General features: G+C 49.9%; 1 protein-coding gene across 1 annotated transcript; it reads left to right on the top strand.

Annotated features, from left to right (window-relative positions):
- The first annotated feature begins 723 nt into the window (after positions 1 to 723).
- On the top strand, positions 724 to 26,079 carry LEXM (lymphocyte expansion molecule). The gene is made up of 10 exons (XM_041772155.1): positions 724 to 843; positions 1,543 to 1,630; positions 2,104 to 2,268; positions 2,392 to 2,514; positions 7,723 to 7,860; positions 8,028 to 8,171; positions 9,740 to 9,901; positions 11,047 to 11,172; positions 13,250 to 13,383; positions 25,955 to 26,079. Exons 1-10 carry the CDS (start codon positions 794 to 796, stop codon positions 26,025 to 26,027), a joined length of 1,203 nt encoding a protein of 400 aa, XP_041628089.1. The 5' UTR covers positions 724 to 793; the 3' UTR covers positions 26,028 to 26,079.
- Positions 26,080 to 26,988: the final 909 nt, after the last annotated feature.

Below are 26,988 nucleotides of genomic sequence, written 5' to 3'. Positions count from 1 at the left end.
AGGAGTCTGGAGAGACAGAGATTATTACCTTCACTTTACAGGTAAGAAAGTGGAGAATCAGAAAAGGAAACGAATTGCCCAAGTCTGCACAAGTGGGAAGGGGCAGGGCCTGTGCTTAGATGACCAAGGGTGTGTGTTGTGTGTGCACCCAGGCCTGATACCTCTGACCCTCAGCTCAGTGGTGCAGGGTGGGCACTGTGTCAGATGTGGCCGTGTGCCTGCCTGGCTTGGGGATGGAGAGTCCAGCCCACAGCTACGCTAGGCATCTGGACTTCCTATTTAAGTGCTATAATGGGATGTTAGAGGGCACTAGGAGGACCCTGAAAGGAGACACACTGTTCTGGGAACCCAGCTCCATGGACTGGATGTAGGACCCCAGGCAAGTCCTATTTCTCTCTGGCTTCTGTCCCATCGTCATCAAATGGGGTGTGGCTCTCTGCTGTGCCTCAACCTGAGACCACTGGGAGGATCAAAGGTAATCATGGGAGATGGTATTAGATGTAGGATGACCAAGGGGCACTGGTCAGATGAAGGAGAGGAGGGAAGAGAGCTGACCATGCCCCTGGCCCCGGGCCCTGCAGACCCCACAGTAGGGCGGGTCTGCAGGGCCCGCGAAGGGTCCCCCACAAGGTGGCTGGCGGAGAAAAGGTGCAGGGCGCAAGCAGAACGGCAGGGGGCGCCCCGAGGGCACAGCCGCGCGCAGCTCACAGGTCACAAGGCGGGGTTGCCGGGCAGCGCCAGGGGAGCCCCCGCCCGAGGCCCCGCGAGGACCTGGCCTGGGGGCGGCCGGGCCATGGGCGTCAAGAGGTTCAGCGGGGCGCCCTTCGGGGTGCAGAGCCACAGGTGGGGGACAAGGGAGCGACGGGAGGGGCTGGCGGTGAGCGGTGGGCGGGGGCCTGCCCTTCTCTCCGGGCACACCTGCTGCACTTCTCCCCCCGCGGCTCTTTCCCCATCCTTAAGGGACCTGAGCCCTTTCCAGAGCACCTCCTATGGGCCAGACGCACCGAGGCCAGGCAGCCTGGCCCACAGGAGGTCACCAGCGCAGCATTTCAGCCCAGGGGGCCTCCGTCCATCCACACATTTATATGATATACAGGTACCCCCTGCTCTGTGCCGGGTGCAGTCCTAGCACCTGCCCACACAGCAGTGAACAAACAGCAAAACCCTGTCCTCTGGAGTTTGCATTCTTGTGGGGAGGGCGTGGTTGGAGTAGATGATAAACCAAAAAGAAAAATACATAAAATGTTGGATAGTAACAGGGCAATGGAGAGAAAGCCAGCTAGGAGGAGGAGCTCGCAGGGGCTTGCGAGGGGAAGGTGACTTTGGAGTGAGTAAAGGCCCCCAGTGGAGGGGATGGGACCAGGCAAGGGGGGTGTCCAGGGAGAGGGAGCCAGAAAGGTCAGAGACCCTGAGGTGGGAGCAGCCCAGTTCATGCTCCAGCGGCCAGGTCCCCTGGGAAGCCAAGACCGCCACCCCCAGACCTGTCCACAGCAGGATGGGTGCTGGGCGTTGGGCTCTCACCAGGCCTCTGCCCCTCTCTAGGTTTGATGTCTCTGCCGTTTACCCCAACCGGAAGAAATTCAGCACTTTTACAGAGGCCCCATACTCCAGGCTTTACTCTGTGGACCTGGTAAGTTTGTGCCCCTCGGCGCCTCCAAGTGCCTCACCCGGGGCAAGAGGCTGAGCAGTGTCAGGGGCGAGCCTCACACCTCTCCAGGCCCGGAGACCTGGAGACCTCACACCTCTCGGTTGGGAGCTCAGAGCTTGGCTCAGGGCCCGGGGTCTTAGATGTAATGATAAATGCAGGTCTGTGGTGAGGACAGCATGGTTGGGGCCACAGAGACCTGGGGTCCATTTCCTCTCCGGCACCCACTGGCTGTGGGCTATGAACGAGGTGCTACCCTTCCCTGAAGTGTAAAGGGGATCAGGGACAGGGGATGCTGGGATCATACCTTGAGTGCTATGCCCCTTGGTGTCACGTTTGGCACTAGGGGTACGGGCTGCAGCGGGGTCCGGCCTTTCCGCCCCCAGGTTGGGAGGGCAGCTGGGTGAGGAAGATGCTCTGTGGGCAGACTGGGTAGGTGTGACCATGCTCTGACTCAGTCCCACATAGGACCTGGGACCTATGGCTACAAGGAGACCTGCTTTAGCAAGAAGAAGCTCAGAGAGGAGGTGGGCACAGGCTGGGCCCGGGCCCAGGAAGCCATCCGGCTGACCCAGCTGCCCCACTTTCAGTACCAGGCCATCATGAAGGAGAAGCAGCTGCAGGTGCGTCCCCCCAGGCCAGGCAGAGTTCCTCCTTTAGGGAATGCCATCACCCTCCAGACTCCTTCCCGGGGGGACATTCCCAGGTTTCAGGTTGTCACCTTCTGCTTTCTTCTCTTGAGGCAGAAGGAGAAGCTGGGGCCTGGCTCCTACAACCTCAAAGACTTCTTAGAACAGCTGCAGGAGAAGCCGTGCAGCACCCGGGGGCTGCTCAGCTCAGGGGAGATTCGCTTCCGAGGACTCATTGGGGTAGGTGTCCTCGTGTCCTGGGGTGGAGCCCTCCCACCCTCCACTCCATGTGCGGAGCGTGCAGCGTGGCTGGTTGGTGCTGGAAGCGCCCCTCCTCATACCATCTCCTCCCAGGCCCAGCCAAGCTCTCTTCCGGATGCCCCAAACCCCTCTGCTTTCTGCTTTCTGGTACCACAGCTTCGAGCCCAGGAGCTGTCGTATATTCTTGTGCCTGTCTCCCCCAGCAGCCCAGTTGCTCTCTGCTGGCAACCGGTTCATCTCTGAATCCCCAGCGTAGAGTCTAGTATACATTAGGTGCTCAACGAACTCATCCATCTATATATTCATCTGTCTAGCCAGCAGGTAATGACTGAACACCCACTAAGTGCCACGCACTGTCCTCGGGCTTGAGGATCGAGCAGTGATGAATCATGGATCTGGTGCCCTAGTAGAAGAAACAACAGTACATAGAAGCAAATCATATATTATCAGGACCATGAGGAAAAAACGAGGCAGGGAAGGGATCCAGGGTGATGGAAGTGCAATTTTCAGGGCAGTCAGGGAAGACCTCTGGGAGGTGACATTTGAGCAAAGCCTGCAGGAAGTGGGCAATGGAGACTCACAGCAGCTGCAGGAGAGCATTCTAGGCAGCAGGAAGAACAGGTGTAAACCATGAGGAGAACCGGGGGGCAGAAGGCCAGCGTGGCTGGAGGGAGGGCTGAGGGTGGAAGGAAGAGAAGTGGCAGAGGCCAGATGGCAGGACCCTGCAGCAAGGTAGGGGCTTTGGGATTGATCCCAAGTTCTGTGGGAGGACAGTGGAGGGTTTTGACAGGGGCAGGACCTGATTCACATTTTCAGAGGAGCACCCTGCTCCTGGGGTGAGGGTTGGAGGCATCTGGCTGGAGGCGATGCTAGTGAGAGGTGGGGTGGCATCCATGTGGGTCAGGATGATCATTCCCTGTGGGGAGAAGAGAGTGGAGCCCCAGCTCAGTAGGGCATAAGGGGGAAGGCAGAGCGTGCACCGTGGGTCATGGAGTGCCCTCCGCCCTCGTGGTCCGCTGGGCGCTCTTGGTCTGCTTCCAGCTCCTCACATGGACCAAGCTCTTTCAACTGGGGCTTTGCTCCTGCCATTCCCTCTGCCAGAAATGCGCTTCCTCTCCCTGCCCCCACGCTCCCCCCAGCTGCCCCTCTGTCAGTCCTCAGCTGTCAGCTCCAAGGTCCCTTCCTCCAGGAAGCCTACCTGACCCCCACTAGGTGACAGACATCCCCCTTTCCTAGGAGTCTCAGTGGTGGTTGTGTGTTTAAAGTTTCTTCCCTGTGGGACATCAGCCCCTGAGGGTGGGCGACACCTGCCTGGTTGGCTCACTGCTGGAGTCCCAGGTCCTAGCAGCACCTGGCACATAGTGGGCACACAGGTAGTGTTTGTGGACTCAGTAAGCGCACACTTGCCTACTAAATACTAGATGTTCCAGAACATCCTAAGTGTTTTCAGCCAGTCCAGGCGAGGCCCTGCGGGCTCAGAGAGGATGAGCATCTTGCCTCAGGCTGCATAGCTGGCAAGCAGGTGATGTCCATCCCCAAAGCCAGGCCCCTCCTTCTACACCTTACTGCTGTGAAGTCTGGAAATTACTCTGCATCTTCAGGCACCGAGGCTGTAACTGCAGACAGGGAGCAGGGCTGCCCAGAGGCATTGCAAGCTGTGTCATTACCTTCAAATCTGAAATAATAATAAATGACGCCACGTGCCAGGTGCTGTCCTAAGCACTAGAGGGTACTTATTAATCTAATCCTCACAACACCCCTGTGAGGTAGGCACGGTCATTATCCTGGCTTGATAGAGTAAGAGAACTGGAGTACAGAGCTTAAGCAAGTGCCCAAGGGCACAGAGCTCTGAATTCAAATCCAAGCAGGATTTGAATCCAGGGGCATCCACACATAATAGCCACAGTGCATTACACATAAGTGGGCTCACTTGGGTTTCGTTCCCTGATGATATTTGAAGGATGGAGTCTAATGTCAGAGCCCAACCCAGATGGTGGCAGAGGAGCAAGTTTGATGCTTCCTTCTTGGGTCCCCAGCTCCCAGCCCCGGGGCGTCTGTGAATGTTGGCTGAGTAGGGCGAGGGTACCATGGCCTGGCCCTCCTCTCCCACTTCATCCCCCTATCTCTCCCGCAGTAACCTCCACCAGGCCCTGCAGGATTTCTCCAAGCCACTCTCCTGGGCTGGGGGCAGGGGCAGCAAGTTCAAGGAGGTGGCACAGCCCCGGTGGGTGCAGATGGCAATCCCTGGGGAGCTTGTCCAAGGCCTATTTTCTGTCTTCTTGCAGTGAGACCTGGGCAGGGAGCCTGACGGCCTCTTCTGGCCTCTGGTCCTTCCAGTAGTCCCCCCACCACTGCAGGTCTACAGATGCCACCTGTGCAGAGTGCGGCCTGCCCCAGTGTCCTAGCCGAGCTGTAGGTGCCTGTTTTGGCGCCCTGTGAATCTTTCCCCAGAGAGGATGGGGCTGTCAAACCACAGCCCCTGCACAGGCAATGCCTCCTCCTCTGGTTTCAGAATCTCATCTACCACTGGCACTGGGGGATGCAGGCACCCCCTCCCTAGGTGCACTCTCCCCTCTCTTGGCTCTGGGGATACTAGGTCCACAGCTCTGGAGCCCCTCGGCCAGCCTCCCTTGTGGCTCTCCATCCCTAGCGCTACCCCCCCCCCTCTTTGCGGTGATCTCTCTTGCCTAGCCAGGCTCCATGCAGAGGGCTCCAGATCCCCACCCTAGGGGTCCCCCAGGCACCTCAAACTCTGCATGTCCCCCTCCCCCACATGTCAGCTTCTCCTCGGGGCCTGCTCTTTCCCTGGAATGGTACCATCAGCTGCCAGACTCAGAAACCCAACGGCCCCTTATTCCTCATGGTCACCAGGGTCTGTGCTTTTGCCTCCTGCCCTCCTCTTGTCCTCCTCCTGTCCTCCTCTTTCCATCCCCATTGCCTCTGCCCCGGCCCAGGCCACTGCCTCATTCCCACCCAGGGGCAGCTCTCTGGACAGATTTCCTGGTCTCCTACCTTGGCCAGAGTCATCTTCCTAAAGGACCCTCATGCCTCAAAGTCAGATCTGAATACCCTCCTAAGGCCTTCGAGGTCCTTCTTGCCCTATTTACAGCATAGTACCTCTCCCAGCTGGCCTGAAAGGTCTTATTCCAGTCTCCTGGCCTTTGCCCCATGTAGGGGTGGTGTGGGGGGACCTGCCTTCTCCCCCACATCTGTCTTTGGAATCCTCCTCTTCCTTCAAGGTCCAACTAAAACAATCTCTGCCGATTCCTACATTCAAGGTACATACACCTTCCCCAGAATCAATCACCCCTGCCTCAGCCCCCAAAGCTCTGACAGCAGAACATTTCAGTTAAAATCATGGGCTCTGGGCTCGGCACAGTCCGTGGACTCCAGGAGGGGCGGCTGCTGTCTGTTGTAACGGGCCCTCTGAGGTCGCTTCTGAGGTGTACCCAGGCTCATGGCCCTCCTGCCCCTGGGGGGTTTTTACATAGTGCCTGGGAGACAGCTCAGGAGGTGCACAGATTTTGTAGTTGGAACCCTAGCTGCTGTCCCTTTCTTGAGGTAGGCCCTTGGACTCGAGGTCTGACTCTCTGAGACTCAGTTTCCCCACCCACTAATGGCAGATGGTGCTGATTTGATCTCATTGGGTCACCTTCTGGGACCTCCAGGTGCTGAGGCTCCAAGTGAAGCCCAACACACCACACAGGGACCCATCTTCCTACCTGGAGGCTCTTTTACTGAGCACACCTGGAAACCCAGGCCCTGGAAGGAGGCAACATGTAGCCCTGTCCTCTGAGGGCAAACATATCGGATGCCATAGTGGCCCCCCTACCCCAGCAGGGTGCCTGTCTGGTCCACCCTGCCACGTCCACCCTTCCCTTGTAGGGCTGCTTCCCCAGGGCAGGTTCCCAGCAGAGAAGGGCAGGGCTGAGCCATCCGTGGAGCAGCAGCGACCTCGTGGGGCTGAAAGGTGCAGCGCAGCAGCAAACATTGCTGGGTCTCTATCCAGGGACTGCCTCCCCACACCCCCGCAGCCATGCACCTGCGCTGCAGGGTGGCTCCCCTCAGTCCACCAACGGAGACCATACTTCTAACCCTGACAGTGGAAACCCCCAAATGCTCATTCCAACCACAATTCTCCATCTCTCCTACCTCCTTCTCCTTACCCCCAAGACGGGCATCCCATCCTGACTTAGGTGTTGGTGCCCACTGTGGGCTGAGCACTGCGCAGGAGGTTTTACAGACATTCTGTAATTTTCCTCCTCATTGCCCTGGAAGAAAAGTATTACTATCTCCATGTTACAAACATGGACCATGAGGCTGAGAAGGCCCAAGTTGTATGCCCAAGGCCATTCAGCCATGAAGCAGCAGAGCCAGGATTCAAACCCAGGACTCTGGATCCTTCCAGGTCACAGCACTGTTCATAGCACAGTGAGAACCCCCACTTATGCAAATGCAGGGCTATACAATGGGTGTGATAGATGGCATTTAAAAAATATTTTATTTATTTATTCATGAGAGACACAGAGGGACACAGAGAGAGGCAGAGGGAGAAGCAGGCTCCATGCAGGGAGCCTGATGTGGGACTCGATCCTGGGTCTCCAGGATCACACCTTGGGCTGGAGGCGGTGCTAGACCACTGAGCCACCGAGGCTGCCCCAATAGATGGCATTTCTAAGACCACCAAAGCCAGCAACTGTCTGGGGTGATAGGGAAGGAAGGCTTCATTCCCAGGAGAGATGACATTTGAGCTGGCTTTGCAGAATTAGAATTTTATTTTTCTTTTTTTAAAGATTTATTTATTTGAAAAAGAGAGAACACACGAATGCCCTGTGCCTGCGATTGAGGGAGGGGCAGAGGCAGAGGGGAGTCAGACTCTCCACTGAACGAGGAGCCCGACCGGGGAGGGGGGAGGCTCCATCTCCCAAGGGGGACATCATGACCTGAGCCAAAATCAAGAGTTGGACACTCCACTAACAGAGCCAGCCAGGTGCCCCAGAATTAGAATTTCCTAAGGCAAAGAAGGCTGGTAGGGTATTTTGGGATGAGGGGCAGTTAACACGCAGGGACCCTGAACAACCCGTTCCCCTCCCAGGGGTTTTTCTTCTTCAGACACACTCGGCATAAAGAGTGGGGTTGATAACCTTTATGTCCCTCCCTCCTACCCCTGTCCCCCTCCCCCTGCAGAACTACTATCCAGGCCCTGGAAATTATGGGGTGAAGGGCAACCCATACACAAAGCTGGAAGAGAAAGCTTGGAACCGTTCTCATTCTGAGGGCCTCATGTGCAGGATGACCAACAAGCCATCCCCCCTGTCTCATCAGGTACCCCCTCACCTGGCCAGACCTTGCCCGCCTTTCTGCACAGTCCTGGGGCGGGGGTGGGGTGGGGGATCTGATGACTAGGGCATACAGGGAAACTGAGACCCCAGATGGCAATGGGTCTGCATCAGCGGTTTTCCTGCGGGCCTGTAATCTGTGTTCTCTTCTAGGGGAGTGGTCTGGCTCCAGGCACCTACTCTCTCAAAAGTGGCATTGAGGCATACCTGGCACAATCCATGGGCACCCGCGGGCTTTACGACACTTTCTCCGGTGACCGAAGCAAGCCCCAGCCTTACGGACATTACTCTGTGCAGGTGTGTGCCCAGGCGAGGCCTGGAGCTTGCATTCCCCAGCAGGGGGCCGGCCTGCAGCACCACCGCCACCCTGTGTGCCAAACGCCGCAGGGCCCTGCCCCTGCACTGGCTCACTTCACCCTCACCGCCGTGGCAGCATGTGGCTCCCTGGGTTAGTTGAGGAAACGGCATGGCCTCGCCGCTGGCAGGAGCAGAGCTGGGACGTGAACACCAGCACGTGTGCCTGGCTTCGCCTGCATGAACCGCAGAGGAGGAACAGAGGGTCACCATGCCAGGACTGGACGTCCAGCTCGGCTGATAGCAGCAGTGCCCCGTTAAGGAGCCAGAGACCTGAAGGGCTGGGAGGATGGGGAAGCTGAGGGAGACTTTCACCTCGCGGCCCCTCTTTCCCCACCTGTCATGCTCCTGTTGTGTGGTCCGTAGCGGGCTGCGCTTTGCTTTGTTCCTGTTCATAACGATTAGAGTTAAGTATCTGTCCCATGACCCACTCGTTTTGTCTCCACGTGGTTCACTCTGGGGCCAGGAAATAGTCACCGGGATGACTGCCCCTGTGGCACTTAGACTCCAGTGGAAGAGGACACACAACACGGATTGTCAGCAGGTGGTGAGGAAGGGGTGGTGGTGGTGAAATGTTGACATACTTCGGACTGATGGGCGACCAGCCACTGAAAGATGAGCCCCCCAACCTGGCTGTCCTTGCCAGGGCCTCCCAGACGGCCCCACGACCAGCCACTGACATGGGGGCCTTGGGACCCTACCGAGGCTCCACGGCCAACGTACATCTTGATTGGCTAGTGCCCAGGCAGACTAATAGTATTTTTTTTGTATCTAAAGAGTAATAGACCTTATGGGGGGCAGAGGGGGCATTTTTAGGCTCATGGCAAACTTGAGCACAAAGTACAGAGATCCTTGACACCCTCGGTGCCCCCTCCATGCACAGCCTCCCCCACTGGCAGCATCCCTCCCTGGAGTGGTGCACGTGGTACAGGTGATGAACCCATGGTGACATCACCGTCACCCCAAGTCCACAGTTCACGTTAGGATTCGCTCTTGGGATGGTGTCTTCTACAGGTTGGAACAAGAGTGTCCATCATTATAGTATCATACAGAGTGATTTCACAGCCCCCAAAACCCTTAGTGTTACCCCATTGCCCTGGTTTGTAGATATTCAGACTACGGCTCCTGCTTAGAATGGTCCCCACGCCTGTAATCTGTGTTCAAGGACAAATGTCCTTGAAACGAGCAGAAAAATGAAGCAACGTACAAGCAGATGCCAGTTACGTTGTCCGAGGTAGCACGGAAGTGGACGTTGCTGGAGACTCTTTGGGCTCCCCCTGCCCCTGGCCGGGGCTGCATCTCTGCCCACCTGGCTTGGGGACGTTGGGAGCAGGATAGACGGTGGTGCCTCCGTGTGTGGCCACCTCGCTCCTCTCTGCTGCTCAGGATCCAAAGGGAGGGCTCTGGTCTTCCTGGCCTAACACACACCTTTTTTTCTTTTTCTTTTTCTTTTTCTTTTTCTTTTTCTTTTTCTTTTTCTTTTTCTTTTTTTTTTCCCCCCCGTTTCTCAGAAAAAAAAGCCCAGGGAACTGATGAATTTTACGAGCTTCGTGGAAGAACTTAACTCCTGTCACAATAAGAAGCGCGGGGTTTTTTCGAAAATTTCTCGCAACCCAGAAACCCCTACAGAAAGGATTTACTGGGCCACCCTCAGCCAGTGCCCCCGGAAACTGGTCAGTGTCTCCCCCTCCCCCCATGAGCTTCCTCCCTTCTTCCCTTGGGAGGGGCCTCTCCTGCGGCCAGAGTGGGATGGGGCTGGCCATTTCAGAGGAAAGGCCCAGCCTTGGGTGTCAGACCCACGTGGTGTCCAGTCCTGGTCCTGCCTGCCTTGTCGCTCTCAGTAAGTCCCTTCCACTCTCTGAGGCTCAGTTTTATTTTGTTTTTTAAAAGATTTTATGTATTTATTCATGAGAGACACAGAGAGAGGCAGAGACACAGGCAGAGGGAGAAGCAGGCTCCTGGTGGGGAGTGTGATGCAGGACTCGATCCCAGGACCCGGGGATCACTCCCTGAACCGAAGGCAGATGTTCAACCACTGAGCCACACAGGTGTCCCTCTGAGACTCCATTTACTCCCTTGTCCTCTGAGTATAACCAGGTAGGTCTTAAGGGTTGGTTAGAGGTTAAGGAGTGGAGCTGGCCACGTGGAGCCTGGAATCTATGGAGTGCCCCTCTCTCCCCTCAGAGCCCAAGGGGTAAGGAGTCTGCCCCGACAGAGGACCATGCACCTGCTCCCTCCAAGGGAACAATGCGCTCCTCTCTGCAGATGTGGCAGCCAGGAACCTGGAAAGCCCGCCCCCCCCCCAAGGCAGGGCCTGCCCCCTCTCCCAAGGGAGAACCAAAAGAGTAGGGGTCCGGAGGAATGAAAAAAGGGTGCCAACATTCCCTGAGTGCCTCCTCTGGGCCAGGCACCTTCCAGCACCCCCAAAGGAGGAGTTATCATTTGCATTTCACTAAAGGAAATGAAGGCCCAGAGATGTGAAGGGATTTGCCCAGGCTTCCCCAGCAAATGTGGCTTCTGTTTTCCATGTTGGAAAAGCCTATACGGCCCTGTCGTGCGGTGTGGGCCCTTGGGAACCGGGAAAGAGGTGTCGAGCTGGTGGGTGGGGTTGAAGTGGGTGGCATGGGTTCTGAGAGCACCATGGGGCCCCTCGCTCTGCCCAGGATAGGCTCCTGGGGAGTTGGAAGGTGGCTGGGTACCCTCCACTGTTTGTGGCTGAAGGCCCAGGACTCCCAGGTAGATGAGGTCAGTGCTGGGAGCCCTCAGCTGCCCCAGCCCCAGGCCTCTCCAGCCTTTGGCCTTCATTTCTTCCCCCTAGGCCACGTCTGGGCCCGGTTCGTGGCTCCCTCCAGAGAAGGAATGCAAGCACATCAACCAGCCACCGTTCCTGCTGTCTTCCAAGCGGATGGGCATAAAGACCTACCAGATGATTCTGGGAAGCTGGGTGAGTGGGTCTGGAGTGGGAGGTACACGGTGATGGGCAGGGAACCCTCTCCTGCCTCTCCTGGCAGCCGAAAGCCCTCCTTGCCCCTGGGAACTGATGCTCTGTGTCAGCCCAGCCCAAACCCACTTCTTTCTCCCCAAGGGACAAACACAGATGCCCACTATCTTATTTCTCTTAGGCAAGGGTTTCCAAACTCGAGTGGCTTGGAGGGCTTGTTAAAACACCGATTGTGGGGCGCCATGCTGGAGGGTCTACTCATAGCCTGTAGTGGAGCCTGGGTGTTTGCATTTCTAACAAGTTCCCAGGTGCTGCCACCGCTGCTGCTGCTCTAGGGATTGCACTTTGAGAACCACTACTCTAACTAAGGGACGTCCCCCCAGAGTCATTCCATTCTCTTATTTTCCCAGGGGAGTGCTCCCTCCCTTCTCTTGATCTTAAAGCCTCTGGGGCAGCTAGTGGAGTTGGCCCTCCTCTCATCCCTGGTGGAACAAGGACCCCTTCTGTCCTCTTCCCCTCCCCAGAGGCGGCCATCCCCATGTGTGAGATGTAACCTTTAGTTCGTGTTCTTGTAAAACAGCTAAGTTCTGGGCTTGTGTGCCTGCCTTCATCGTGCACACACACGGCATTGGGCATCGACCTCCTGTTTCCTATTCCTGCCCTTCAGGCTGTAAGTGAGCCTTTTATTGGGTTCTAATAATCATGCAGAAAGGTGTGCGAATCCTAAGGGAACAGCTCCACGAACTGTCACAAAATAGACTTACCATGTAACCAGTCCCCAGAGTGTTGAAGAGCACGTTGCCAGCACGCCCGGAGCCCCCACAACACATACCTCCCTCCCAGCAGGTAGCCTCACCTTGGCTTCTAGAAGCTCAGGGTAGTTTTGCCTGGCTTTGAACACCTGTTTATTCTTTAGATAAAGGATCCTGGTTTCCCCGGGGAATGTCCTGCTTATAACTTACCTGCCCTCCCAGTATGTTCCCACTGCCCCCACTTGTGCCTCTCCTCCACTCTACCTGCTTACCTTCTGGAGTGATGGCTTGGCCCCACACTCTATCACTTGCCCACACCCTGTCACCCTGCCTGATTCTCAGGAGGACCAGCTGGTCAGCTCTCTGCAAACTTCCTTTTCTTACCCAAGCCTGCACCTCCTGCAGGGAGAGGGTCTTTACTTGGAGAACCCCAAATAAGGTATTTAGATAAGCACCAGATGCTGCTACCACAGGGCTGATAACTCCCGAGTGGGAGGGCTAAGGTGAGGTCCAGATTCCAGGCTTGAGCTTGACCTGCTCCAGGGCAGGAGGCACACCACCAGGAGCTTGCTCCCCTACGAGACAGGCCCTTCCCTTTTGAGCAGCAAGTTCAGCAGCAAATAGAACTGTGTCTGGCTCTTTACATCTCTCCCAGGCCACCCCTGGCACTGCTGCTCCACAGGTGGTGGGGTTCCTGCCCACCATTCTCCTGCCCTCGCTGGTCACTCTGGGCAGGTTGCCTCTCCTCTCTGAACCTCTCTGTTGGTGCCTCTTGTATCTACGACCCAGGTTTCTGGGTGGGATTCACTTCCTATGGCCACCCTAATGAAAGTCCCACAAACCAGGTGGCTTCAAACAGCAGCACTCTCTCCTATCACAGTTCTGGAAGCTGGACTGTTCCCTCTGAAACCTGCTGGAAAGAATCCTTCCTGGCCTCTTTCTAGCTTGTGGTGGTGGCCGGCAGTTTTTTTAAATTCCTTGGTGTGTAAATGCATCACTCCAGTCTGCTGTGTCATTGGCATCATCGTCCCAGGGCTGTCTTTCCCCCTCTGTGTCTCTTCTATGAGGACACCAGTCTGATTGGATCAAGAGCCCACCCTACTCGAGTAGGATCTCCTCTTAACTAATGACATCAGCGACTGTTTCCAAGTGAGGTTACACGCTGAGGCACAGGGGGTTAGGGCTTCCACCTGTCTCCTCAGAAGACGCAGTTCAGCCCATCACAGATGCAGAAAGGAGCGGTGTGGGGAGAGCGGGGAGGCACGGGTTCCCGTCTCCAGACCAGTCACTTGGCCTGCTGACGTCCTGCCCTCCTGTCCGCCTCGCAGAACCCTGTGGGTGTGGGCCACTACCTCAACACCTGGCTGGCAGAAACCAAGGACCGTCGGCAGCGGTATCGGTCCCTGTTTCTGGGTGGATCCAAGCGCTACCTCTCAGACCCGGCCAGGGACAGGCTCATGCAGTAAGTGCTCCTGCAGCTGCGGCAGGGGGGCAAGGGCTTACTCTGGGGGTTCCCTCCTCCCCCACCCCACCACCACCTTGTGCTCACTCACTTCCCATGGGAACATAGCTGCTGCCCCTTGTGCCAGCCCAGCAGCGAGGCAGCGGAGAGGTCAGCTCCTGAGCTTGCTATATACCGGCTGCATGAGGTGGGGCACGACCCTAACCTCTCTGAGCCTCCTTCCCTCCGCTATCAGATGACCAGAGGACTATGGAGCCCTAAATGAGATGCTCTGCCCAAAGCTCCTGGTAAGAAGGGACTCAACACTAACTCTTCCACCCACAACCTGCACCACCTAGGTGCTGTCTTGGGTGGCTTCATGGTGCAGAATTTCAGTTTCTTGGTGTTCATGATGGGGTTGGGAAAACTGGTTTCAGGAAGCTGTTGTGAGGCCTAAGGAAATAAGGTGCATGAAATGCCATGGCTAACTATAAAGCAGCTTGCAAATGCTAGCTGCTGCCGCCATATTTTATTGACCTAAGAGGCGATCAGTTGCAATGTAATCTCCATTTCGGAAATGTTAAAATGTGAATAAACATGCACTCTAGGTCATTTTGTTGTTGGCACATGTGGTGAGGGCATGAAGGCCGGATGGCTCATGGAAAACCAACTTATAAATGCTTATTTTTAGCAACATAGTCCCATTGTGTCTTCCTCCTTGATTTATGCCCTTGTTTTGGGGGGATTTTTTAAGAAAAGGTAAAGGGAGGTAACATTTTTGATAGACTGCAGGCCTCAAAAAACATTTTTTTTTCCCTACTTACATACCTGATCAACAGTTTGATTGGAAATAAGATTTTGGTTGGAAATATTTTTCCCTTGGAATTTTGAAGATTTTGCTCCATTGCCTTTGGGCTTTGAGCATGGTTGAGAATTCCTATGCCGTTCTGGTGTCCTGCCCTTTGTATGCATTCTACATCTTCTTTTCTAAGTTTTTGGAATCTTTGTCCTTTGTGGGCTGAAGTCTCATGATGAAATTTAGTCTAAGGGGTGCCTGGGTGGCTCAGTCGAATAAGCAAGTAAGCGTCTGCCTTCAGCTCAGGTCATGATCCTGGGCTCCCTGCTCAGTGGGGAGCCTACTTCTCTCCCTCTCCTGCCCTCTCTACTACTTGTGTGCTCTCTCTCAAATAAATTAATAAAATCTTTTTAAAAATTTAGTCTTAACTAGGCCTAGTATGAATCTATTTTAACCCATATTTTTGGGTACTTAGTGGGTTCCTTCCATGTGGGCCAATTTTCTGGGAAAATCACTTGCATTTGTGTCTTTGGTGATTTCCTCTCCTCTGCTTTCTCTCCCTTCTCTTAGATGAAGATTGGATATCCTGGTTTGACACTCTGCTTTCTTCATTTTTTTTTTCTTATTTCCCATCTCTGCCTTTTTCTTCCTATTCTTTGGTAAATTTTCCTTGTCCTTATCTTTGAACTTTACTATTGCCTTCTGAAATTTTAGCTCTGTCTTTTATAGTTTGCAAACTTTTGAGGATTGTGGATTGCTTTCTCTTCTCTTCTCTCTTCTCTTTCTTCTCTTTTCTCTTCTCTTCTCTTCTCTTCTCTTCTCTTCTCTTCTCTTCTCTTCTCTTCTCTCTTCTCTTCTCTTCTCTCTCTTCTCTTCTCTTCTCTTCTCTTCTCTTCTCTTCTCTTCTCTTCTTTCTCTCTCTCTCCTCTCCTCTCCTCTCCTCTCCTCTCCTCTCCTCTCCTCTCCTCCCCTCTCCTCTTCTCTCCTCTTCTTATAGCACCCAGTTAAGTGTCTTGTATGCAATCTGTTCTTTTATCTAAAGATAATAATGATAATTTCCCTTCGTTTTCCTTTTGCTCCCTGCATGGCCTGTGCTTCTTTTAAGCTCTTTACTTCTTTCACGTGTGTTGTTTGTGTTTAAGAGGAAAGCACTAACCAATACCGTGAGTCTGGGTGAGGCTTGTCAGTTGGTGGTTTCACTGAGCGTGGTTAGATGGGAGTCTAGTCATTCTTTTGGAGGACCCTCAAAATCAGTGTGTCTAGGTACTTCCTGTGGGACCATCCAGCTTCTCTAGAAAAGGATCCTACATCCTGGGGTGGGTAAATGTAGTTGCTGGTATTTAGGGGGAGGAGGCAGAGCCATCTCAGGCAGTGTATGGATTTCCACCTACTTCCTCTATTCTGACTAGGGTGCCTGTCTACCTACCTTCAGCTGTACCCAGCCTCCCTGCCCTGGAGCCACTCTGCATATTCAACCTCCAGTCTTCTGCTGAGGGGGCGAGTTGTGGGGTGTGTGTGTGTGTGTGTGTGTGTGTGTGTGTGTGTATCTAACTTCTCCTCTGTTTTCAGCCATTGGACTTGTGTCTACTTTTTTGAGTTAGTGATGCTTGTAACTTCTGGGTCTCTCTGGGGTTTGTGGTAGGAACTGGCAGGTTTCTCACTGGCTCCCCCTCTTGCAAGCAGCTTGCTCCATTTCTCCAAAAAAAGTTACACCTCTTGTCCCCTGATACAGGCTCCCCCTTTTCTTGTTTGTTTATCTTGAAAAATTCCTTTATAGTCCTTTTAGGGAATTGCAAAAAGGAGTAGAGGGAGTAGAGATTAATACATGTATTCATCTGCCTTGTTAAAATCTGCCTTGAAAATCAAATGGAACACTTTATGCAAAAGTATTTTCTTCCTCTTTCTAGCCAAGGTGGTTGGGTTTATTTAATGGGTGTTCAACCAGGACCAGAGAAGGTAGCAACTTATCCAAGGTCACACAGCTGGTGAATTATAGAGCTGGGACTCGTATCTGGTCTTTCTTTCCAGGGCAGGGCCCTTCCCATATACCAAGGCCCTCGTGAGGATTTGAGGATGCCAGGAAGAGCACCATGCTGGAGTTCCCGCAGGGAACCTCCCAGCCACCCTCCCCAGCCACCCTCTCAGCAAAGCTCCATTCTGTATACTGTTTGCTGAGCAAAGGACTGCAGAGAAGGGAAGGATGCCCCATCTCCTTTAGACTTTTAGTTTTCTGCCCTGAACATTTGCCTTCCCCTTAGGTTGGAACTTCGCTTCACCACTGTAATCCCATCCAAGACCCAGGCTTGTGAGGTTATAGGATTTCCTTTGTAATCTAGTTTAGAATTCTGTGTGCTGGGATCCCTGGGTGGTGCAGCGGTTTAGCGCCTGCCTTTGGCCCAGGGCGCGATCCTGGAGACCCGGGATTGAATCCCACATTGGGCTCCCGGTGCACAGAGCCTGCTTCTCCCTCTGCCTATGTTTCTGCCTCTCTCATCTCTCTCTCTCTCTGTGACTATCATAAATAAGTAAATAAATAAAATGAAAAAAAAAAAAAAGAATTCTGTGTGCTACTTAGCTGGGTGACCTAGGACAACTTACTTGGAGACTTTCTCTGAAAAACGAGAGTGAACAAACAACCCACCTTGTAGAGTTTGTTTTGAAGACTAAAGGAGATGATGCTTGCAAATATGCTCTGCCTTTGGATGCTATTTGGCAAGTTATGTTGCAAATGCTGGCTTCATTGTCCTGTAGCAGCTGCTATGCCCCTGGAAGAATTGTGTATTTTAGTTATACAAGGGATAAGTTTTTTATAGAGGCTTAGAGTGCACATCATCCAGGAAACGAAGCTATAGTGGTTTAACGCACCCTCTGCTGTCAAAGACCTAAGGAAAAGTATTAAGAAGGAAATTTGACAGGGATGGAGGAGAAATAGGAGGGCATTTGAGTCCTGAGGGAGCGTGGTGGGGGCTTTTGAAGAGGAGGCCAAAATATTAAATATGATAGTAAAATGCTAAAGACTTCTTACAGAGTCAAGAACAAGACAATGACACTTGTGTCATTGGCATTATTCAACAGTGTTGTGGGGGTTCCAGCAAATGCAGTAAGATGAGAAAAACAAATAAGGAATAAAACTATTGGTAAGGAAGAGCAAATCATCACAATTTATAATGTGTTTACCTAAAATAGTCCAAGAGAGTTCATTTTAAAACTGTAAAGGTGAAGGGTTTCCTCTGATACTGCAGCCATCACTAATAGAAAACATAATTGAGAAAAAGGAAAGGATCTCATTCTTTGTAGCAACACCAATGGGAAAATGCATTGGGATAAACTTAATGAGATGGTTATGGCATACACGAAGAAAAATATGAACCTTTATTAAGAGATGTCAGAAATATCTTGAATTCCTGGAGAGAATACCATGTTCATGGATGGAAAGATTTGATATTGGAAAAAACAGTAATTCTCCCCATTGGTGCACACATTTAATGCCATTTTAGCAAAATTTGAGGGGCTGATAGGCAGAACTCGATATATTTATTATAAACTCCATCTGAAAGAGTAAATACCTATGAATATTAAAAATAGAAGAATAATGACCCTATTAAAAATACATTTCCAGGACTCCTGAGTGGTTCAGCAGTTGAGCATCTGCCTTTGGCTCAGGGTGTGGTCCCAGGGTCCTGGGATCGAATCCCACATCGGGCTTCCTGCAAGGGGCCTGCTCCTCCCTCTGCCTCTCTCTCTCTCTCTCTCTGTCTCTCATGAATAAATAATAGATAAAATCTTTAAAAAATATTTTATATATATATGCATATGCATAGATAACATACTCTGAAGAACTAGGCCCCAAACTGTTGCTCATGGTTACCTCTGGAGGGTTACCAGGGTCTTTTGCATTCTACTTTGTTTCATTTCTGAGATGTTTAGATTTTTCAGAATAAATATATAACTTTATATATATATATATATATATATAACATTTTTATAATCAGAAAAAAATAAGGTGGGCAGCCCTTGTGGCGCAACGGTTTGGCGCCGCCTGCAGTCTGGGGTGTGATCCTGGAGACCCAGGATCGAGCTCCCTGCATGGAGCCTGCTTCTCCCTCTCCCTGTGTCTCTGCCTCTCTCTGTGTGTGTCTATGAATAAATAAATAAAATCTTTAAAAAAAGAGAGAGAAAAGAAAAAAGAAAAAATAAGGCAAATAGAGAACAAGTGCTCTTGAGACAGACTATGCAAATTGTATGTTCTCCATTTAGACCCATCTGGAGCCTAGAGTCACCTTTTTGTTTTTCAGTCCTCAGTTTTCCCATCTGTAAAATGGGATTATTTTATACCCTACAGGGCCATGGTCAGGCTTAATTAAGGCCTATAAATGCTACTGAATGGAAGCCAACCAGCAGATCACTGTGGATGACAATTGTTAGGCTGATGCATGATTCTTTCTGGGGCAATCTGGTTTGGCATTGTCTGTGTAATCCTGACTCACTTGGGCTCATTCTTAGGTCTGGAGGACTGTGTCACAAGGCACAGTAGGTAAGTTATAAGGTGGGAAAAAGGATTCCCTGATAAGCTTTTCCACTGATTGATTCATTTGAAAAGCCTGCTCTGTGCTTGGTTTCATCCTGGGTATGGCTGAGCTGCTGATTGTTTTCAGGTGACCAGAAATGGTCTCTCATTCACTCTGAGCTTTTCATTTTCTGATTTCATATTTTAATTTCTAATTGTTCTTTTTTTTGTTTTCTAAATACTTTAATAACACCATTCTTATATCACAGATACAATGTCTCTCATACTTTGAAGATATTATTGATTAAGACAAGTTTGCCTGACACTGTCTCCTTTTATCAAATCCTTTTGTCCCCCTGTGTATTTATTTTGGCCTCAATATTCCATATCAGATATTTTTCTTAAATGTCTGGTATTTCTTGGCTGGGCATTCATGTCTAACTAAAAATCCTACTGAAAGTTCTGGGGCACTTGTTGATTATGGACTTCACCATAGGATGACCAACCTGGGTGTTTTCATGAGCAGGATCTTCAATGTCAGTGTTGTTAGATGTTTTGTCTTTTACTTTGGAGGGAGAAAACTCTTCAGGTGATCTAAGCCTGGCTGCCAGAGCTCTTAGTAGAAGAGAAGAGCCTAGAGGTCTCAATATTTAGTGATTGAACTTCCATTTGATTCTGCTTTAGATCTGGTACTCAATATCACCTGTGCCTGGTGTCATTCTGTACAGAGAACCTCTGTGTCTCCAGATAATAAATTCTTGAACCTTCACTCATGAAAGGCATTCATCTGGCCATAGAGAAAAGGGACGGAGACTGATACCACATAGACTCTCAATCAGTAGCCTTGTTTTGGGTTCGTTTCACTCTCACTTCCAGAGGTACCTGGTGCTGCCAATTCTTCAGCCTCTGGAGTGAGGGAATTCCTAAATTTATATTCTACTGACTTAGGGTTTAGCTTTCTTGGGTCTGCTAAGTTAGTTACCATTCTTCCATCTGCTTTTTCACTTCCAAAATATTTTTTACTGCTGCTGCTTCTATTCTTTTTGTCCCTGTGAGTATATGCTTTAACATTTTTATTCCTTAACTCTGGTTTTAGTGGGATTTCATGAGGGACAAAAGTTAACGTATGCTTTCAGTTCACTTAGAGTGTGGTGGATTTCTGAGTTTCGAGGGTAAAATAAAAATCTTGTAAAAAAATCTTGTAAGTATCATAGCTAAAAAGACAACCTATAACTTAAATAAAAGACAATTATACATGTTTTGGGCTTATCTTTTGAAATATGGAGAGAAAACACTGTTTATAGAATTCTCTGTCTAGCCAAACTGTCATTCAGGTGCAAGGCAAATAGAGATGCACAAGGATTTAGGTTATATGCCAAACGTGTCTTTCCTGAAAATAGTACTGGGGGATATAATCCAATCAAATGAAAAATGAATTAGCGTGGAGAGCTCAAGAAAGAAGACAAAGTATGTAAGAATACATCTGGCTATGAGATACCAAATAAATATAGCCCACAACAAAAAGAAAAAGTGATAGAGGCACCTGGGTGGCTCAGTGGTTGCGCGAATGCCTTTGGCTCAGGTCATGATTCTGGGGTCCTGGAATGAAGTCCTGCATCAGGCTCCTAGTAGGGAGCCTGCTTCTCCCTCTGCCTATATCTCTGCTTCTCTCTGTCTTTCTCAGGAATAAATAAATAAAACCTTTTTTAAAAAAGAAAAAGTGGCAATACCAATACCAAGCAAAGTATTCAAGGCAAAAATATTCAATGGGACAAACTTGCATGTTTAATCATGATAAATAATAAAATCCATAAAGAAGCAAAATAACAGTGACAAACTCCCTCAATTATAATGAAAATTCTGAATGGACTTGTTTGAGAATTTGACAGATAAGGCTATATAAATAATTATTTGGAGGATTTAAATGGGTATATTTTACTCCATATTATTTTCAGATACTCATGGAACACTTAAAAAGTCAATCCTCTAAGAAAATCTCATATAAAATGTCCAAGTTTAAAACATCCTACATAGAAAATTTGAGGTCACTTTTTCTAAACATAGTACAACAAAACAAGACATTAACAATAAAAGGCTAGTCCCCAAAACTAAGTACTTGGAAATTAGGAAGTACACTTCTAAATAGCTCTTGGATCTAAGAGAAAGTCACGTTTGAAATTATACAGTTTTTAGAAATTAATTACATAGATTTTGATATAGGGTTTTTATTATAGTATTGTCAAAGTACCGGGTTGGAACAAAATTTATAACTTTGCTTGTGATTTTTTTAAAAAGATTTATTATTTTTTTTTTTAGAGAAAGAGCACACATGTGAGAGCAGGGGCGTGCACAGGGAAAGAAGCAGACTCTCCTCTGAGCAGGAAGCCTGACACAGGGCTTCATCTTAAGACCTTAAAATCATGGCTTGAGCTGAAATCAAGAGCCAGATGCTTAACTGACTGAGCCACCCAGGTGCCCCAAACTGCTTGTGATGCTAAATGAGAAAGATTGAAAGCAAAAGAAGCAATTATTTGACTCTAGAAGTTTTCTTTTTATTTATTTCTTTTTAAAGATTTTATTTATTTATTCAAGACACACACACACACACACACACACACACAGAATGAGAGAGAGAGAGGCAGAGACACAGGCAGAGGGAAAAGCAGGCTGCATACAGGGAGCCCGATGTGGGACTCGATCCCGAGTCTCCAGGATCCCGCCCTGTGCTGAAGGCAGCGCTAAACCTCTGAGCCACCGGGGCTTCCTGACTTTAGAAGTTTAAAAAAAAAAATCAAAACACATCAAAGTAAAGCAGGAGTCAAGAATGAGTGAAAAGAAAGGAGCCTGGAGGACGGAGACGTTCTCACTGGATCCTGACTGCTCCTCGGTGCTGACTTTGCTCCTGCTAATCCCTGCCCACGGCCCTGCACGCTGACCATGAGTCCATGCATCTGCAGGTGGAAACACTGTACAAAGTCTACAGACCGTGCAGGTGCCATCGAAGGCCAAGGGTGAATGTCATCAGTCCAATCATCCCTGCCTTATACACAGGTGAGGGAGGTTTGGCGAGGTGGAAGTGACCACCAAGTTAGAGGGAAGGCAGAAATGGTGCCTCTGACCCCTTATGCTGCAATTACTTATTCACACACTGGTCCCTACTAGATGCAACTTCTCAATTCTGGTGCTCTAGTGTCTCACTGGCATGCATAGAAGGAGCTCGAGGAATATTGTTAAAGGGTAAATCAGTCTGTTACCTGATGAGATGGTCCAGAGTCTGGAGGACTCCATGAGAGGAACACATGGGAAACTTACAGTAGGATTTGACACTTCACTATGATGTGACTCATCTCCCTGTCCTCGCTCTAACTGCCCTCATTTTTTTGGGGTCAGCTTTCTTTGGCTTCCTGGGCCCTTGGATATGCTTTTTTGGTGGGAGAGTTAGGAGTTTGGAGTAGAAGCGGGAACTCAGGAAGCTCAGCACGGAGCCCCTCCCTCCACAATCCCACTACACATTTACTATGCAATGTGGAAATCTGGTGACTGCCGTGGAGACAACATGGCATCAAGGAAATGTATTGCCTTGAGCTCCAAGGTAAGGTGGAGAGGAGGTCGTATTTTTACCTTTTTCTTCCTTCCTTCCTTCCTTCCTTCCTTCCTTCCTTCCTTCCTTCCCTCTTTCTTCCTTTATTTTTGGTAGGAGTGGGTGAGGATAGAGGCCTGAGCATATTTCCAGGCTGATGGGCAAGGAAGAAGCAGGTGATCCAATTGCAAAGTGGTGGGACCCACTCCTGAAATGGTTGACCTTGGATGAGGGTAGGAGGCAGGGAAGACATAGAGGTTGATGAGCCAGTTAAATGTAGCCAACAATTGCTAGGGGCCAGGGGATTTTGCTCAGAATGTCCCAGGACAATGGAGCAGAGGGGAGGGATTGGTTTGGAATCAGGTCCACAACACAGGGCTCAGCAAGATGCTGTGGGAGCGTCATGTGCAGAGAGAGCAGCCACAGTCTACCTGGGAAGGTGGGGCAGGGATGGAGGGTGTCCTAGGTGCTGGCATGGGCACAGAGGTGTGAACAAGCCTGGCCTGTCAGGGGTGGCTTGAGTGGTGGGAAGGTAGTGCACGGCGGGAGGATGTGGCAAATTGTGGAGCCAGATGGATAGGCACAGCAGGACGGCAGCATTCGTAATGTCGGAGTTTGGCCTTTTTGCAAATAGAAACCTATGATTCAAGTCGCCAAGAAGCTGCTCAGTGTGCCCTCGACGCGGGAGGAGGTCTTTGGAAAGAGCCGCTTGGAAGATGTAATATTATGGTGGGACTTGGCTTTGCCTCTTCGTGTCTGAAATACCAGTTGCTCAGACAGGGACCTGAGGGGGTGATGAGACTTTAGAGTAGACCCTAAAAATGGGCTCTGAGTCAGGGGAAAAGATGGGTGTCTTGGTTGACTGGGCTGGCTGATCTGGGGTGGTCTTGGATGGGACAGCTATACTGTCTTCCACAGGGACTCATCCTTTGGTGGAGCAGCCCAGGCTTGTTTTCATGGAGGCGGTAGGGTCCTGAGAGAGAACACGTTCAAGGCCTTTTGTAACCTATGCTCAGAGTGGCACACCATGACTTCTTCCACATTCCACTGGCCACAGCAAGCTACCAGTCCAGCCCAGGTTCAAGGGGAGAGTAAGCAGACTCTACCTCTTGAGAAGCTGCAGAGTCACTTTGCAAAGTCTTTGGATGCATGGAGAAGTGGTGACTTGGGCTGTTTTCGGGTTTGTTTTTGTTTTTTAGATTTTTATTTATTTATGTGTCCATGAGAGACACACAGAGAGAGGCGGAGACATAGGGGAGCCTGATGCGAGACTTGATCCCAGGACCCCAGGATCACAACCTGAGCCAAAGGCAGACGCTCAACCACTGATCCACTCAGGTGCCCCTGGACCATTTTTGTCCTCTGTCTACCACAATAACAGAGCAGGATTGCATCTCTAGTCCAGCTGGTCTGAGTTGTGTTCTTTCTGGGAGGCTTCACTTCTTCCAGGGAGGAGAAAACATTTAGGACAGAGAGAAGAGCATGAGCCAAGGACAGGGAGCAAAAATGCTCAGGACATGTCTGGAAAACACTAGATGGTTCATTATGGATGATGAATGGAGTGTGTGAGGGGAGACTAGCAGAGAATAGGGCAGATGGGATTGCCTTGGTGTGGCCTGAGGGACTTTGAATGCAAAGCTAAGCTGCTTGGACTTGACCCTGCCTATGAAGAGCCACAGAAGGTTTTCTCTGAAAGTCAGATTTACAATAGTATAACTATAATACGGTAAAAGTCACCCTTTTCAGGAATATAGTTCTGTGAGTTTTGACAAATGCCATTGGTCATGTAATCACCAAGACAAGCAAGATGTAGAATATTGCCATCACCCAAAGGGTTTTCCTGTGCCATTTGTAGTCTATCTCCTCCCCCAGCCTCTGGCAACTACTGACAGGATTTCCATCCCTATAGTTTTGCCTTTTCCAGAATGTTGTATAAGTGGAATCGTGCCATATGTAGAATTTTGTAGCTTTTCTTTTATTTTTGCATAATGCTCTTGAGATTCATCCATGTATTTGCATGTAGCAGTAGTTCCTTTTTAAGCAGAGTTCTATTCCATTGTATGGATGTATCACAGGTTTGCAGTTTTTTAAAACGCATTTACAAGGTGAGCAACATCTGGAATGTTTCCAGATTGGGCTGCTTTGAATAAAGCTGTTATAAACCGTCACATACAGGTCTTTGTGTAGACACATGCTTTGTTTATCTTTGGCAAATATCTACTGTAGGATTTCTAGGTCACGTGGTATGTATAACTTTATAAGAAACTATTTTCTGAAATGGCTGTACTATTCTGTATTCCCACCAGCAATGTATGTGGGCTCTACTTGCTTCATATCCTTGTCAGTATTTGCTATTGTCAGTTTGGGCTTCCCCTCCCACCCCGATGTTAGCCATATTGAGAGGTGTATCTCCTCGTGGCTTGAATTTGCACTTTGCCAACAAGATGTTGGACATCTTTGCATGTGCTTCCTGGTATCTCTTTTTTGGCACATTTGAAAAAAAGGGTTGTCTGTTTTCTTCTATTAAATTTTGAGAGTTATTTATATAATCTAGGCATCCGTCTTTCATCAGATATGTGTTTTGCAAATATTTTCTCCCATATACTCAGAAGGGTTTTAGTAGGAAATAACTCTTGCATTTTCATGATGTGCTCTGGGGCAGTGGGATGGGGACAGAAACAGGGAGGCTGTCCTCATGGTCAGGGAAGAGCTTTGGCTCTGAGCCAGACCAGGGGCAGTGGGATGGGGGAGGACTGAAGACCCACTAGATGAGAATTAAGGCCTTTTTTTTTTTACCCTGGTGAGCCCTCCCTCCTACCTTTCCTCCTTTGACAGATATTTGTGGAGCACCTATTAAGCCCAAGTAATAGTCTGAGCATGGGGGAAACATCCATAAATAAATCAAGTCTTGCCCTTCCCTTGTAGAGTTAACATGTTGGTATGGAAGACAGACAATAAACAAACACATAAATGTGTATGATGTAATGACTGGTAGATGCTGTTTGATACACAAAGCAAAGGGTTCTTCTTGAAATGCTGTCTTCTAAATGGCTCTGGGGATGGAACTGGAAAATTGGAAATCCCAAAGGGATTTCCTTTGGAGAAAAGAATCAGAACAACGCAAGGGATACTAGACTGAGGTCAGGAACTCTGGGCTGGAAGTCTGGCCCGGACTCTGGCCATCAGGGTAACCTCAAGCAAGTTCTCTCCTCTCTCTGGCCCACATCTCCCTCTCAGAGTGGCCTAGATGATCTTTCAAGTGCTAGGATTTTGTATTTGAAGTTCTTACAAACCAGCTTGGGGCTCTGATGAACCTTTTTAGGAAGGAATTTCCTTTTTAGAAATAGGTTGTTTCATTGCTGAAGGTCATCATTTGTTTTAAAGATTTTATGTATTTATTCATGAGAGACACACAGAGAGAGGCAGAGACATAGGCAGAGGGAGAGAAGCAGGCTTGCTGTGGGGACCCCGATGCGGAACTCAATCCCAGGACCCTGGGATCAGGACCTTAGCCAAAGGCAGACACTCAGCCCCTGAGCTACCCTGGTGCCCTGAAGTTCATCAATTTTGTCCTCTTACCCAATGTAGAACCCTTGGGAAGCAGGACTAACAGGTACCTTTTCATCCCCCTTTGGATGCCCCCAGGGATGAGGGGTTACTTCCTTCTAAGGGATTGATTTCATTTTCTCTTTCTCTTATCTTTTTAAAGGGAAAGGATCACACCTTTTACTAAGGGAAGGTGTCCTCCAACAGTGGATTACAATTCAGATTCTACTTCTTAAAGCTGCATATGAAGGACTGCCTGTGATGACCAGAGGGCCCAACAACCTGGAGACAAATTTGGGGATGGGAGGGTAGGAGTGGGAATCGGGAGGGTAGGGAGGATCTTAGAGAAAGGACACATGGGAATGCCTGGGAGAGGGGAGAGATATGGTGGGATCACTTTTGCTGGAGACATCTACCATGATGTCTGCTGGGACATCTGGGGCCAGATATCTTTTGATATGAAAGATCAACTATCCTGAGAATTCAAATTAGCCAGTGGCATGAACATGGGAGCCAGATAGCAGATGGACTAATGAAGCGGAATGTGGTTAACACTCTTGGAAGCTCTTCTATTCTAAAGCCAACTTGCATGACTCCCTGATTATTAAAACCCAAAAAGAGGCAGAAAAGTGTAGCATATGTCATAAGACAGCTGTAGGCCTCCTTCAGGAACTCTCTGTCTCCATCCCAGGATGCTTCTGGAAGCTCAACAGGGCCTAACATGATTTAAGAGGAAGCTGCTGGCCCCGGGCCATGTGCAGCCATGGGGAACAATCAGTTTCACCCTTTGGAGTTCAGCCTTGTGGACACACTAGTCTAACCCAAAGATGGGTCAGTGGGGTTGGTCACAATGTCCTGAGCTACTTTCTTCACTGTTTTTTGTTGGTGAGAGATTGTGTAGGGTGGCAGGATTGTATTGTCCCTATGTCCCTAGAAAAAAGGAGGCTGGAACATCACAGCCTCAGCCACAAAACTCTAATAATGATGAAAAATACTCTTCAGAGTGGAGTGCCTTATGAAAAGTGGTTACTTTCTCACTCATGGCAAAATGACTGTCTTAGAAGAAGTAAAACTGTCTTTATTCTTAGATATGTTGCTTAGGTGAAAAAAAATCCTGTGAATTCTCAAAAAAGCTGATGAACCAAAATAGGTGCAAATAGATCTGAACCAAAATAGGTGCAAATAGATCTAATAAAT

The sequence above is a fragment of the Vulpes lagopus genome, chromosome 10 (assembly GCF_018345385.1).
Source record: "Vulpes lagopus strain Blue_001 chromosome 10, ASM1834538v1, whole genome shotgun sequence".
Lineage (NCBI taxonomy): Eukaryota > Metazoa > Chordata > Mammalia > Carnivora > Canidae > Vulpes > Vulpes lagopus.
Note: the sequence above shows the minus strand (reverse complement) of the source record. Positions and strands in the feature narration are given on the sequence as shown.

Coding starts and splice junctions, on each gene's coding strand:
- LEXM (XM_041772155.1), top strand. CDS start 794: ATGGGCGTCAAGAGGTTCAGCGGGGCGCCCTTCGGGGTGCAGAGCCAC. Junction 1,631..2,103: donor GGCTTTACTCTGTGGACCTG/GTAAGTTTGTGC, acceptor GCTCTGACTCAG/TCCCACATAGGACCTGGGAC. Junction 8,172..9,739: donor ACGGACATTACTCTGTGCAG/GTGTGTGCCCAG, acceptor CCCGTTTCTCAG/AAAAAAAAGCCCAGGGAACT.